General features: G+C 47.0%; 1 protein-coding gene across 1 annotated transcript in view; it reads right to left on the bottom strand.

Moving 5' to 3' along the window:
- Nucleotides 1-9,729: 9,729 nt before the first annotated feature.
- Nucleotides 9,730-14,454, bottom strand: part of GALNT12 (polypeptide N-acetylgalactosaminyltransferase 12) — a 36,309-nt gene continuing 31,584 nt past the window's right edge. Inside the window, exons 8-10 of the mRNA XM_026506152.4 lie at nt 13,244-13,357; nt 12,145-12,291; nt 9,730-10,154 (exon numbers count right to left, since the gene is read on the bottom strand). Coding sequence (XP_026361937.1) covers nt 10,017-10,154; nt 12,145-12,291; nt 13,244-13,357 — 399 coding nt within the window. The 3' untranslated portion in view covers nt 9,730-10,016. The remainder of the gene's footprint in view (nt 10,155-12,144; nt 12,292-13,243; nt 13,358-14,454) is intronic.

The following is a 14,454-nucleotide window of genomic DNA, read 5'->3' as shown; positions in this document are numbered from 1 at the left end:
GGAGCTCTTTACCCCAGCATTAGGGTCAGCCAGGTCTCTCTCGGGGTAAATCACCATCAGAGTGTGGCCGGGTGGAGCCATCCCTCAACTTGCAATTCAGAAAACGGCTGGAGTTGGGATCTCAAAGGTGAGCAAGCGCTGGTGATGGGACAGACATCGGAACCGGCAGCCACAGATGTGGGTTCTGGCCCCGGTCTCATCTCCCCTCACTATGTGATGCAGGGTAAGCCCCTTCCCTCCCTGGACTTTGGGGTTTCAAGAGGTTGGACACAAAGGGGTCTAAGCTGTTTTCCAGCTCAGGATCGGCAGCTGGAAGCCGCAGGCTCTTGGCCATACTTTCTTGAAGTCTCCACGGTCCAATGGACCTCAGAAAGTCTTTCAACCCCACTGTTCTATCCCTGCCTTTAATAAAGCCACATCTGGAGTGTATCTCCTCCGATCCCTGTTTTGTACAGTTCTTCACAGCTGGATCCCCATAAATCAATTTGTTCTGCAGATGAGTTCCCAGAACTGTCCAGAATCTTACCCAGAAAGGGCAGGTTTATTTCCCTTCAGCTTCTGGTTCCAAAAGGAGTTTGCTGAGCCCATTCCATGTCAGGACAGGCTCCCCAGGTCTCCACAATCCCATGGCCTGCTGGGGTTTTGCAGAGTGGCCCAGGCTCGCACTTCCATCCCCTACCTGTGGGCGCAGAGGATGAACCAGCCTGGGGGCCCCTTCCCAGCCCCTCTTAGGAAGCGGGGCTCTCGCTGTACAGTGAAAAGACTGGACTAAAATGACCCCCCACGTCCCCCGCAGTTCTTGAGTTCAAAGTTTTCCCACAGATGAATAATTATAAGAAGAGACAAGCTGAAAAGTCAACTTCCCTGCAGATGGAGAGGGAAGGAGGCTGGGGAGCCTCCAAGGACTTTTGCTCATTTGTTCAGCCACAAGGCAGCACACAACACAGATCTGACTTTTATGAAGAGCGACTGTTCCACAGGCAGCAGTCTGAGATACTCCTTGTTGTTTCTGGTGGCCGCCCTGCTACCCAGGAGATCTCTGAGTGCAAGCAACTCTGAATCTTTGGGCAGTAAGTGGTCCCCGAGCACCTGTTCTGCTGGGCGCTCTAGGCTCCCAGCTTTGCCCATCTCATCTCATGTAATGCTCATGACCCCTTCGAGTTTGTGGTAGCACTGCCTCGATCTTACAGATAAGGACTTACGGTTCAGAGGGGTTAGGTCACTTGCCCAAAGTCACAGAGCTGGCAAGGGACCAATCAGAATTTATATCCGGATCTGTCCTACAAATTCCAACCTCTTTTAAATCTGGCCTGCTAAATAAAGCCAAATCTAGGTCCCTAATTATTTCCCTATTAACAAGAGTTTGGACTGAGACTCCATTTAGGAAAATTTTTAAAAGATAATTTTTACCAAATGTACTTAGTCAGCTTGAGGACATGTACTGTGCTTTAAAAGCCTTATTGTCCTCAAGGTTTGTAATAAAATCAGCAGGCCCCTGCCCTACCCATCCCCCTCCCATCTAGATCTGGCTCCCAAGTGAGCGTCTACTCAACATTTTAAGCTATTTCCTCCAGTATTTGCCTCTGTATTTCAAATAATATATCAGCCCTGCTTTCTCATGACTTTTCTGTTTTAGATCATTATTATTGACTTCCTATTAGGGAAAATGAAGGTTCCCTTACACCATCTCTTCCAGTCTTGCTGCCACACGCACACACAGACACACACGAGCACACATGCATGCACACACATGCACTGCCCCTCCCTGCCCCACAGCCTCCCTAATGTCATTTTCTTACCCTCAGGGCATCTGGGGCAGCCTAAGCTAGCCTAGACCTCTTTGCAGCGATGGAGAATGGTGTCTTGACCTTTGGTTAAATGGAGCAGATTTAATGCAAACATCTATCTTCCCTGGTCCCAGAACTCCAATGACAAATGAAGCTCTTGGGGGGCAGGAAGAGCAAACACCCTGGGTGGCCTCCTAGGGGGATCCAGAGCAATTTGGGAAACTTCAGGGAGATGGATCTCAGCTTCAAAAGCCATTTGACTAACATAACATAATAAAAAATTTTAAAAAATAAAAATTAAAAAAACAAAATAAAACAAACAAAAGCCATTCAAGAACAGCACAGACCGCCTGAAAAGGGAGGAGCATCCCTCCCAGTGGCAGTGGACAAGCTAGGGTCGCTGACCACAGACTGGGGACCAGGAGGGAGTCCTGCATCGAGAGCAAGTTGAACATATGACTTCTAAAGTCCCTTCAAATTCCATAACCCAGTAGTTTGCTTCCTTTTATAACAGTTGGCAATTAGACTCCAGTGCTGCTTTGCAATCACTCTTGAGTTAATAACCAGAGCTGCCCAATAGACACACCCTTCTGGCAATTTCTTTTGGGGATCCTGAAATAACTGTCTTAATTCTAATGAGCAATCAGTTCCACTGACCCTTGCCTCGTAAAGGAAGGTTTGAGATGATTCACAGAGGAATCATGACACGGCAGATGGGACAAAGCTCTCCGTCCCATGGGCTTCAAACACCCTGAAAGCAGATCAATGCTGGATGGAGCAATTGCAGTTGACCCGGCCATGGACCGCGGGCCTCCCTGCTCCGCAGCAAGAATCCAAAGGGAGACGCTGCAGAGAATCTCCCAAACCCTGCCTTCCCATTCTTGCCTCGTTTGGAAGAGGGGCCAGGCTGTGGGCGTGGGCAAAAGGGGATAGTGCCTGGACAGCTGCCCATGAAGGAGCAGGTCGGAACCCTCGGCCACTCTGCACTTGGGGCCCTGACCCGGGTTCTGCACTCGGACGTGGCGCTTTCGCAAGAACTGAGCTTGCGTGGAGAGAGGAATCCACCGTGACCTCCTGCGCTCTCCAAGCGGGGCAGACTCAGTAATCCTCATGCCTCCACTGGCAGCGTGGCGTAACTGGGCCAAGAGTGAAGGGGCGAGGTGGGCAGGGGGTATGCGCTGCAGACTCGGGCGGGTCTTCCCCCGCCCTCCAGGAGGCACAGTGACGGAGCCCTTATGAGACCATCTGCATTCAGATCCCAGCACTGCCATCGATTAGTTGTGTGACCTTAGACCAGTTCCCTACCCTCTATGAGGCTCAGGGTCCTTGCCTTTAAAATGGGGGGTGGGGAGGGGAAAACTAATACCTTCTTCACCAGGTGTTTTGAGAATTAAATTAGATCATTTACATGAATGCCTAGAGCACTGCCCAACTCATGGAATAATAATAATAATAATAATAATTATTATTATTAGCAGCAACGGTTGCAGCAGCAGACACAAGATAGCAATCCTCATCCGGTTGACTTCATAGGATCAAACAAAATAAAACCCTTGAAAACAAAACTCTAAAGTTGTGTAGAAGTGTGAGAGATTTGGTGTGTAGCGCGCTAACCCTCGCAGACATCAGGAGACTGAAGAGGCCAGTATTTCCAACCCCACTTGTTAAATAAATATTGTGACTCTGATACAATGAGCCACGAGGCAAGGTCTTTAAAACTTTCTATCAAGATGGGTAACTCATTTTATTTTATAACTTAACAGAATATGGCAAGGCCAATCTTTGAAGATACAATGTTTTTTAAAAAGAGTACCAATTGAACGCTTTAAGAAAAACACACCCAGACCAGATTTAAAATATGGATGACCCAGTGGAGTGACAGGGATTGGCAAGGAAAATGCGGTCCCTAACTTGCTGTGTGACCTTGGGCAAACCCCTTCCCTCCCTGGCCTCAGTTTCCCCATCAGCTACATTGGGCACAGGATGATCTCTGGGTGCCTTCCAGCTCTGCCTCCTGTGGATCCATGATTTGGAGGATTGCGTAGACCAGTAGACTTGGCCTCAAGGAAAGCCCTGTTACGTTTCCTGAGCTGACAACACCATCTGGCGTGTGTGTGAGGGTAAGACACTAGTGACTAGCCAACCTGGGGCTTTCTGCTCTGCTTTTCCTCACTTGAGTCTCTGGCTACTCAACATAGGGCCCACAGACTCGCAGCACTGGTTTATCCGGGATCTCATGAGAAATGCAGAATCCCAAAGCCCACCCCAGACCTGCTAGACATGAACCTGCCTCTTAACAAGTTGCCAGGTGATCCCGGGCTTGTTCAAGTGTGCGAAGCACTGCTGTCATAGGACGGAAAAAGGAATCTTGTTAGTGCAAGCCATTTAAGTTTAACACATACTCAACCGGTAAGGAAATTCGGAATTGACTCGTATAAATAAAACAAATCCTTCCCTGCTTATGTCTAAGGAGCCCTTCGTGTGGTGACGGTTTCATTTCTTGGAAATATTTACAAGGTTTCAAAAAGGAACCTTCTTTAAAAGAATTTATTTATTTATTTGAGATAGAGCGAGAACGAGTGAGAGAGAGCACAAGCTGGGGGAGGGGCAGAGGGAGAGGGAGAAACAGGCTCCCCACTGAGCAGGGAGCCCGATGTGGGGCTCCATCCCAGGACTCTGGGATCATGACCTGAGCTAAAGGCAGACGCTTAACTGACTCAGCCACCCGGGTGCCCCACTAATACGGGTTTTGGTACGTGAACGTGAGCTGCTGCTGTAACAAATACCTAGCGTGGGGGAGTGGCTTTGGCAATGAACCGGGGGAGAAAGCTGGAGGAATTCTGCAGAACATGATAGGAAGGCTAAATCTCCTTGAACAGACTGTTTGTAGAAATATGGATGTCGAGGACACTGTTGGTGAAGCATTAGAAGGACTGATTAGAAGAAAGTGAGGGCCACGTTACTGGAAACAGGAGCGAGGGGACCCTTGTCATATGTGGCAGAAAGCTTAGCAAAACTGCCCGCAGTTACGTAGACTCGGTAAGGGATGAGCCTGTTACATAGCGAAGGAGGGTTCCAGGCAGTGCTGAAGGTGCTGCCTGCTCTCTTCCCGCCGCTCACAGTAGAACCCAAGAGGGGACAGTAAGTAGAGTTTTACAAAAATGAAGGAGGACTAAATGATTTAGAAAATTCTCAGCCTCTCCAGATGGCAAAAGATGCTAAAACTCAGAAGGGCTGCCGGCCGTGTGGCCCAGAGGGAACCACCTTTCGTTAGATCCTCAGAGCCATCGACAGGTCAGGATGCTCAGCCCCACCGGGGCCCTTTCAGGAGATTATGGGTGTGGGCACCTCACAGGTCTTCTCAGCTGAGCCAGGGGCATCTAGGAAGCTTGAGGGAAAAAGAGAGAGATCTGTGGATGTGGCTTCTGTCTACCGGGCTGTAAAGCAGCGAATTCATACAAAATGCCCGAAGTTCTCAAGAAAATTATTTTAGCAGAAAGCCTGCCAGCTTGGACTAAAAAGGGACAGCGAGAGTATAAAATGAAAGGAGAGGCTTGGACTCCCAACACTCCACTGGGGGAAGCAGACCAGTAGAACTACTCCGTGGCAACCATGTTACCTTTCATAAAAAAGAAGGAAGACAAGAGTTGGGGAGCTGTGTGCCCAGAAGAAAGAGGCAAAAGTTCCTGAGGATTCTCCCAGGTCTTGAAACTGAATCCAGAGAAGCAAAACATTTACCTGGCTTGATTTCAAAAGTGTTATGAACCCATGACTCCTTCCGACTTTCATTTCCCCCTATCTGAGATGGAATGTCTGTAACCATTATCCCATGCCTTCCCACTGCGTGTGCTGGCCGAGGCCGGGCTGTGAACCTGTCCCCTCGGCCTCCCAGGCCCGCGGGTGGAGGGGAAGTGTGTCCTGGCCGCTGCACCTGCTGGGGGACATCCAGGAGCCTCATCTGGACCCGGACCTGACTTAGGTTTTGGAGTTTCAGCTGATGAGATCTAGATTCAGATGATGAAATTTTGGACTTTGAACTCATACCGTAATGAGAGGAGACTGAGGAACCTGGAGGGAGTGAATGTGTTTTTCATGTGGACCGGGTATAAACTACTTGGGGGCCAGAGGGCCAGCTATGATAGGCAGAATGCTTAGATGAGCTCCAAGTTTCCCGCCTCCTGGCAAACATGCTCTGTGTGGTCTCCTCCCCTGGAGTGGGGGCAGGACCTGGGAATGTGATGGGTTACCACTGCGCTGAAGAAGTTTTGTGGATGTAATTAATGTCTTGAATCAGATGACTTTTGAGTTAAGAGATGGGAGATTATCCTGGGTCAACCTGACATAATCAAGCAAGCCCATAAAAGAGCTAAGGATCAGCAACAGGCACTTTCCCACTGGCCTTAAAGAAGCCAACTGTCATGCTGTGGAGCGGGCCACACGGCAGGGAGCAGAAAGTGGCCTTTAAGAGCTGAGGTCCTCAGTCCTGTGGCCCTAGGGAACTGAATTCCACCCACAACCAGGGAGCTTGGAGGACCCTGAATCCCAGATGAGATCACAGGTGGTGGACCCCTCGACTGCAGCCCTGGGAGCCCCTGAGCAGAGAATCTAGTCAAGCCATGCCCCGAACTGGACCTACAGAAACTGTAAGATAACGTATTTGATGTTTTCAGCTGCTACGGTAGAAAGGCTTCAAAGCAGTTATCACAAATCTATTCAAAGAATCTTTTAAAACTATATTCAAAGAACTAAAGGAAAATGTGCTTGTAACAATGAGTCAAATTTCAAACACAGAAACAGATGCTACGAAAAACAACCAAATGGATATTCAGAGGTGAGAAGTATAATAACCAAAATAAAACGACCGTGTCAACTCAGGAGCAGGTTTGAGATGGCAGAAGAAGTCAAATGAACTTAAAGAGGATAGACAGACATTATCCAATTTGAAGAACAGAGGGCAGAAAAAATAATGAGGAAATAATGGCTGTAGACCTTCCCACACTGATTTTAAAAACATTACATTTCCCAAAGCTCAACAAACCCTACGTATGACAAACACAGACATCTAGACATAGCTGCTGGAAGCCAGAGACAGATTTAAGACAAGGACAATTTAGGCCTAAGAGAAAATCGTAAAAGCAGCAAGAGAAACCCGGCTCATGACACACAGCTCACCAAATGAACACCGGATGACCTCTCTCTCAAAACAAAGGCGACACTGAGGTGGTGTGACCTCAGATTCACGGTGCTGCAGTTGGGGGGGGGGGGGGGATCCCTGTCCACTAGCATCTCTAGCCAACCAAACTATCTTCCAAAAAACTGAAGGTAGAATAGAAACATTTCCAAATAAATAAAAACCGAGATTGTGTGGCTAACAGATCCATCCGAGACGAAATACCAAAAAGTCTTGACACTGAAAGAAAACGACAACCAGAGGGGACTCAGATTCACAGGAAGTAATGAACAGCGTGGGAACGATGCATTTGTGGGTAAATATAACAGACTGTGTGTGTGTGCACGCTTATATATATATATATATGTGTGTGTGTGTGTGTGTGTGTGCACGTGTGTGTTTATTTTCTTCTCTTATTCTTTAATTAAAATAATTTAGGGGCGCCTTGGTGGCACAGCGGTTAAGCGTCTGCCTTCGGCTCAGGGCGTGATCCCGGAGTCCTGGGATTGAGCCCCACATCGGGCTCCTCCGCTATGAGTCTGCTTCTTCCTCTCCCACTCCCCCTGCTTGTGTTCCCTCTCTCGCTGGCTGTCTGTCAAATAAATAAATAAAATCTTAAAATAACTTAAAGTAGTAATTATGCCATTCGATTGAGTTTATGACATCTACATACATCCACAGAGGAGGGGGTAGGAAATGGAGCTACGCTAATACAAATGTGCTAAATTTTACCGGAATTACCTCGATACTCTGCTGACGAAGATTGTGATAAATTCGGGAAGCATACTGTAATCCTTAGCATAACTAAAAAATGTAGCTAAGAAATCCACATCCTTAAGGACATTCTTATCCCCGTGATGCAGAGGAGGAAATGAGTCCAGGAAGGTGGAATGGCTGCCATAGCTAGAGCTGGCCCCCAGGACTCCTGGCTCCTCGCACCGGGACTGGGGGCCAGTTCACACCTTCCTGTGGGGCAGGTGGACACACCCAGGCTCAGATTCCCCATCCATCAGGGAAGGGAAATGTTCCTCAAAATGTAAATTTCCTCCCAGTTTGTAAAAATATTTCCCTTGACACCCTAAAAAATATTATTTTTATTAGTTCTCTACCCTAGAAATCACCACATGTAAGTCGATACCAGGAGTAAGAGGGGTGATTTCTCAAGCCAAACTAATTAGTGGCCGTGCCCAGCGAGCGCGCACCAAAATGCATGTGTAGCCTCCTTGCGCTCTTTTATGGGTTTGGTCAGCATCCATTTTACGCCTGCCTGCACGGTCTTCCCACGCTCTGGGGGGCTGACACCCCTTCGCCCGGCTCAGACTGACACGCAGAAAGGATAAAATATGCAGAACATAAAATTTCTCACTTTAACCACTTACGAGAGACCTGAGCGGCGCTGGAAGGAGTTCATACCACAGCCCCGCCTGCCAATGGGCTATGTAATCCCAAAAGGTAAAATAACTAAATTACTTAACATTTATTTTTGAATAAACACCCACTGATGTTTATTGTGCTTCACGAATTATAACGTGTTATTTATGAAACTAGAAACTCAATGAGCCCATACTGCATGCCAGGGAGTAAACTAAGCCCACGTCTGCTCTGTTATTTCATTCTCATGACTCCCCTCCACGCTTGGTTTCATTATTCTCATTTCACAGAAGAAGAAACTGAAGTTCAGAGTGGCATCAGACTCATGCTAGCCAGGTCAGTTGGAGTCGTTCTGGGTGATTGTGAAACTGGACCCCCCAGAGAAGGCAAGGGTGCTTTAAAAAAGAGTCCGAGGGCACACAGGTTGATAGTCTTTAATCCACTGCACCTGTGTCTTCATTGCTCACATCTGATTGGCTACAAAAATAAAGATCTGCAATGTCCTCCTATTTTTTTTTTCAATAGTTCATCGTGATGTCATCAGGTTGACAAGATCCCAGAAGTGGATCCACGATAGTTCACAAATCAGAACTGCTGACAGAAACGTCAGCAGCAGCTGCCACAGCACAGAACCGAACACAGCTTTAAGGACCAAATACTATTAATGAACACTTCGAAAACTGCGTTTCATATAGCTCAGGGCATTTCTCCCTGATGTGATTAAAACGTAAAATGACACGAACGCGGGGCACCTGGGTGGCTCAGTCGGTTAAGCGACTGCCTTCGGCTCAGGTCATGATCTCAGGGTCCCGGGACTGAGTCCCACATCAGGCTCCCTGCTCAGCGGGGAGCCTGTCTCTCCCCCTGCCCCTCCCCCTGCTTGTGTGCCCTTTCTCTCTCTCTCTGTCAAATAAAATAAAAAAAAAAAAAAACATGAACGTGTTTTAAAGTCACAGAGGTGGTTCCTGAAAGCAGCCAGCCACGACGACACAGCGAGGCACTGTCCAGAGGCCACCGTGTGTGCTGGAAGCTGACAGGGGCTAAGTCGCACTGTTCCTTTGAGAGCTCAGCTTTGGTCAGTCCTCTTTAGCTAACAGAGACGTTCGCTGGAGTCTATGGTAGCGACAAACAACCAAATAGCATTCTTCATCTAAATAAACCTGGAATACCTCAACGATGTGAAGGAATCAACACAACGTTCCTGGTGTCCATCTGTCTACACTGAGAAAAACCTAACCCAATGTTTGAGGTGTTGTCTGTTTATGTTGAGTACGCTACATGAGTCTAATTTCCACACATGCAAACATGTTAATACCTGGAATCCTTGCAAACACCAAAAATAGAGTATTTACCTTTTTGCTAGGGATTGTAATAGAAAGGCATGACAGTAGTACGTACATCTTGATAGAAAAATACTTAAAGGTTTTAATTCTCTGAATACCAAGAGTTAACATTTTATGATTACCCTTTGAAAATAGGGTATTTGGGAGCAATTTTGAAGTTTTCAAAATCAGTACAAAGCTTATTAAATCCAACATCACTTTCGCAGGTTGTAAAGTGACTTCCTCATCAAAGTAGAGCAGCCAGCTTTGGGGTGGGTCTGTCCCCGGACTCCACTAAGTCTCTGTTGGGCAGAGGCCAGGGGCCCTCCCGCTCCTCCCGTGAGCTCCTTGTACGGCGACACTTTATTACATGTGTTCCTTGAAGAGCCATTTCTGATGTTCTGAGTCGGTGCAGTCCCGCAAGAGGGGTACGAAACTGTCACTGAACGCCTTCCTCTCAGCCTGAACGCATTTATTGGACTGTGCGTGAAACAGAGAACCATCCTACAAGAGATAATAAACTACAGATATTTAAGAGAAATACAAATAATTCCCCAGAAAAAATCTTTTTCCTTACAAGGTGTTAAGAGCTCAGGTGATTTTTATCATTTCAGAAACATTTATTGAGCAACATATATATTATTAAGTGTCTTCCCTGTGCAAGGGCGACTCGGGACTGTGTGTGCAGAGGGAGGGCGAGGCCTGTACAGGTGTGGCAGGCTCGCCTCCCCAGGCAGCTCGGATCCCTGACTCCACCGTCAGGGCCAGTGGTGCCACCTGCTGGCCGCTCTGGGGATCTGTCAGACCTCTGTCTCCTCCCTACTGCTATTCTTTTTCTTCAGGGAAATCAGGATCAAAGATCCCTTAACTTCTTTCACTTTCCAACTAATTCCATCCCTGGTGATCGCTTTCTCTTAGGTTTTTAAATGCAGACTCAGGAAACTTGGCTGTAGTCCCAGCTCAGCCAGAGAACAGCTGGGTAAGGGGGTAAGAACCCACCTGCGAGGACATGGGTTCTGTGAGACCGTGCCCATTTCCCCAAGCCCAGAGATCATGGTCCTCTTTCATGCCTTCTCTTCTTTCTCCCAACTGTTGCTGAGTTAACTCAGCAAGCCTCTCCCGTGGTCCTGGAGTTTGTTTTTTCCCTCCACCTCTCTTTGTCGTAAGCTGTATACCCCCAGGGAACTTCATACCTCTTCGTGGGCAGAAGTACGTGACAAATGGGCAGAATGAGTGACATACATTTTCCAGGGAAAGAGAGACCTTGGAAATAAAATTATATGCAGAAGAATCTCAAAAATATTAACCTTTAAAACCCTTAAGAGATCTCCTAAGTTGCCTTCAAAGTACCATGAAAGGAAATGATTACAGACCCCCTTCTCCCACCCTTCTAAAGAAACTTACTTTTCCTTAAATGGTCACTGAAATTTAAGATGAAATTTTAATGACATTTCAAACCAATTTTTATGATTTCTAGCGTGCATGACTCTTCTTTGAGGGCTTACAAACAGGTTCCAGGTAGAAGAAAGAAGAGAAGGAGACGGGGGCAGGCGTTGCAGAGAACCACAGACTGGGAGTATCTTCCCTCTTGCTTTTTATATCAGATGGATAGCACCATGTGGCGCAAGGCTTGTGCAGGTAGCCTGCAAAATTCACTGCTGATCATAATATCGTCTACAGCAAAGAGGACTCCACTTCTAATCATACTTAGAATTAACCCATTTATAAGCAACAGAGACCAATCTTTCCACCCCTGGGGCCAGGCTGGGAATGAAAGCTTCCTATGGAGATAAAAGAGAACTAATATTCTCCTTTGAATTATTTTCTTTGGCTTAATTCCCTCAAGTGCTTTTTCCTGAGTCAAAGGATTTGACAGATTCACAAGTCCCCTCACGGCTGTGTGGTGGGGCTAGTGCCTTTCACGCCTGAAGTAATACCCAGTTGCAAATCAACAATAACTGTTCTGATGGAGAGCCAACTCCCGGAGAGGGATGTTTTCTTGGTGATTATCCTGCAAGTAACAACTGATCTCTGCAGAGCTTTCTGCTTTCCAAGGACGACTTCTGCCACACGTCTTATCTGCACGAGGGGTACACAGGCTGCCATTATTGCTCCCATTGTACAGCTGGGGAAAATGAGGCTTACAGACATGGAGCAGCTTATACCTGGGTCTAACCTCACATCCTTACACTTGGGCTATTTGTTCCACGCATTTAAACCCCATCTCATCTTCGAATGCGTTTGCGACAGCTCCTCTTTCCATGACCGTGCTCCAGGTCGAAGGAGAGTTGGATGACTGTAGGGGAGCCAAAGTGCTACTGATGCTGGAAGCTGGACCCCAAGCACACCGCTAGCACCTTGGGCGAAGTCCCCCATCTCCTGTACGTGGCTGCACCCATGAGACCAGCGAGGACAAGGCCAGGGAGCTCTTACTTCTAGTCCCCGCTCTGCAGCCCGTGGACCGACAGAGGAAGGCAGGAGACAGCTGGCTTACCTCCTGCAAGGTGAACTTCTGATTCTCTGGGGCCGTTTCCTGGCAGAGACTCATGATGAGAACATCCTTTCCTGCTTCCACGGCTATGCAGGCCTCTGGCTGGTGGGTGTTATAGCGGATTTCCTCCTGGGACGTGTACTCGAAAAACTAAAAACGGAGCAGCCAACGTGCACCAGTTACTGTCTGATGTGCAAAGAGGGAAATCGCTGGAGGAGAACCTGGGGAGACTCCAGGTTGGAAGAAACTCTAATCCCACCCCTTCGTCTCTAGGTGTCTCAATACCTCGTCTCCTCCGTCCTCCACGGGCCCCGCTCTGGTGCTGTACCTGCCTGCTTGGGCTGGGACCCTGTTCCAGGCCACAGACCTTCCCGGCCTCCCCACCCGGCCCAGCCTGAAGCTCAGCACTCCACCCAGACAGACCTGCCCAGGCCACCGGCAATTGGCCTAAACACCGCTTTGCAGGGCACTCTGCACCAAAATGTGTAATTCTGTTTAAGCATTAATTCTAAGGAAGTCATCCGCAACGCAGATCTGTTGTTTTCTTCCTTCTTTTCTTTTTTTTTTTTCTGGTAAGGAGTTAGTGTCAGGGTCACTTACAATCTTAACGACAGGCAGGCAGGGACTCAGTTATAACTAAATAGTAATACGGCCGCATGAAGGATTATCAAGAGGCCCTTAGGAATGATATTCTCAAAGGATGTCTAATAACACAAGAAAAGTATGATGAAGTAAGTGGAAATAATGGGATAGAAAATGTATGGACATTATGATAATAACGATTTCAAACAATAATCCAAAGGCCTTGCAGGGAAGTAAATATGTCTTCATTCTAATAGCGGTTGCTGGGGCCATCATTCACTTACTGCTTCTATTTTTTTGTATTTTCCAAATGTTCTGTAATAAGCATATGTTACCTGGATCATGCAAAAATATATCAAATGTTGAATTTTTAAATTTTTTTTACTCTGATCTTTATTATCAAGCGTTTAATTTTTTAAAAACAGAGAGATGCATACCCATAGTCCCTTGAGCATAGAGCCTCCTGCTGTCTGCTGTCCCCAGGCCCAAGAAGGTCAAGCTAGAGAGAAGCAGCACCTACCTGATTCTGACCCAGTCCGTGACAGAGGTACAGAAGGACCTGGTGTCCCACGATTTGGTTTTCATTGGGAGGGTTATAGTCAAAGCAGTAATCTTTCAGTCCTTTGTTCTGGAGCTAAACAAAACATAAAGGTGGCATTTGGGTTCAGATTTATACACAACAACAGATCCCACCCAAGGCTCTGAGGGTAATGGCTCCATCAGAGAGGAGTGCCTGCCTCAAGAACTGGACTCAATGGTCAGAGCCCCTTACATTTCAAGTTCTGAAAGTGCTTTCCCATTCTTTACCATAGGCAAGAAGCATAATCCCCGTTTTAAGATGATAAATCTGAATTACAGACAGTTTAACTCTTTATGGCCTGAAAGCTCATATCTCTCCAGTTCTCATTAGTGCAGCCTTATTGCTGCACTGTTCCAAACATAGCTGCGTTGTTGCGTCACACATGTACCAAAGACTCCTGCGAATATGCATCTGCAAAAAGATATCCCAAATGAGAGACTCACCAGTCCCCAGATCAGAAGTTCACCATTCTAGACAAGAACAGAGTACAGAGCCAATGACTTGCCCAAGGTCACACAAGTGAAGACACCTGAGTCTGAATCCAGGACCTCAGCTCCAAGTCCAGTGCTCACTCCATCACTCAATGCTGTCTAATCTAATGTCATCTCTAAGGTTTTAGATCTAAAACCCTTCAAACATTCTAAGAGCAAAAAACCATGCTCCCTCTTCCCTTTCAGAAGCCTCTAGAGAAAGACACACACCCTTCCAAATCCCTTTCTGGAGAGTTCAAAGACCCCTCAATGAACTCCTTGTGAACCCCATTCCTGCCCTGGCCCTTGTCCACCCTTGACTAGTCTGTTTCTGAAGACAAGATTCAGCCATATAGAAAGAAGTTTCCACAATCCACTAGCTCATAGAGCACAGACTTCAGTGTTCTTGGAATCTCTTTGTTTTGTGAAGGAATCTGGAACAGGCGATGCTGAGAATAATCAGAGCATATTAGACTTGGAATGGTTCAAATGTCATCTAGTCATGTCCTGACCACCGAAGGACTTTGACCTCAAATGAGCTCCTTATGTTCAGAAAGATTTGAAAGAAACTACAAAAACACTAAAGGAGAGGTGGGAACCTCTAAAGATTAAAACTGAGATTAACTAAGCTAGCTGTATCGAGTTGGTGAGACACAGAAAAAATGATATTAAATGACTTTA

The sequence above is a fragment of the Ursus arctos genome, unplaced genomic scaffold (genome assembly GCF_023065955.2).
Source record: "Ursus arctos isolate Adak ecotype North America unplaced genomic scaffold, UrsArc2.0 scaffold_18, whole genome shotgun sequence".
NCBI lineage: Eukaryota > Metazoa > Chordata > Mammalia > Carnivora > Ursidae > Ursus > Ursus arctos.
This window is presented reverse-complemented; position numbering and strand designations above follow the sequence as displayed.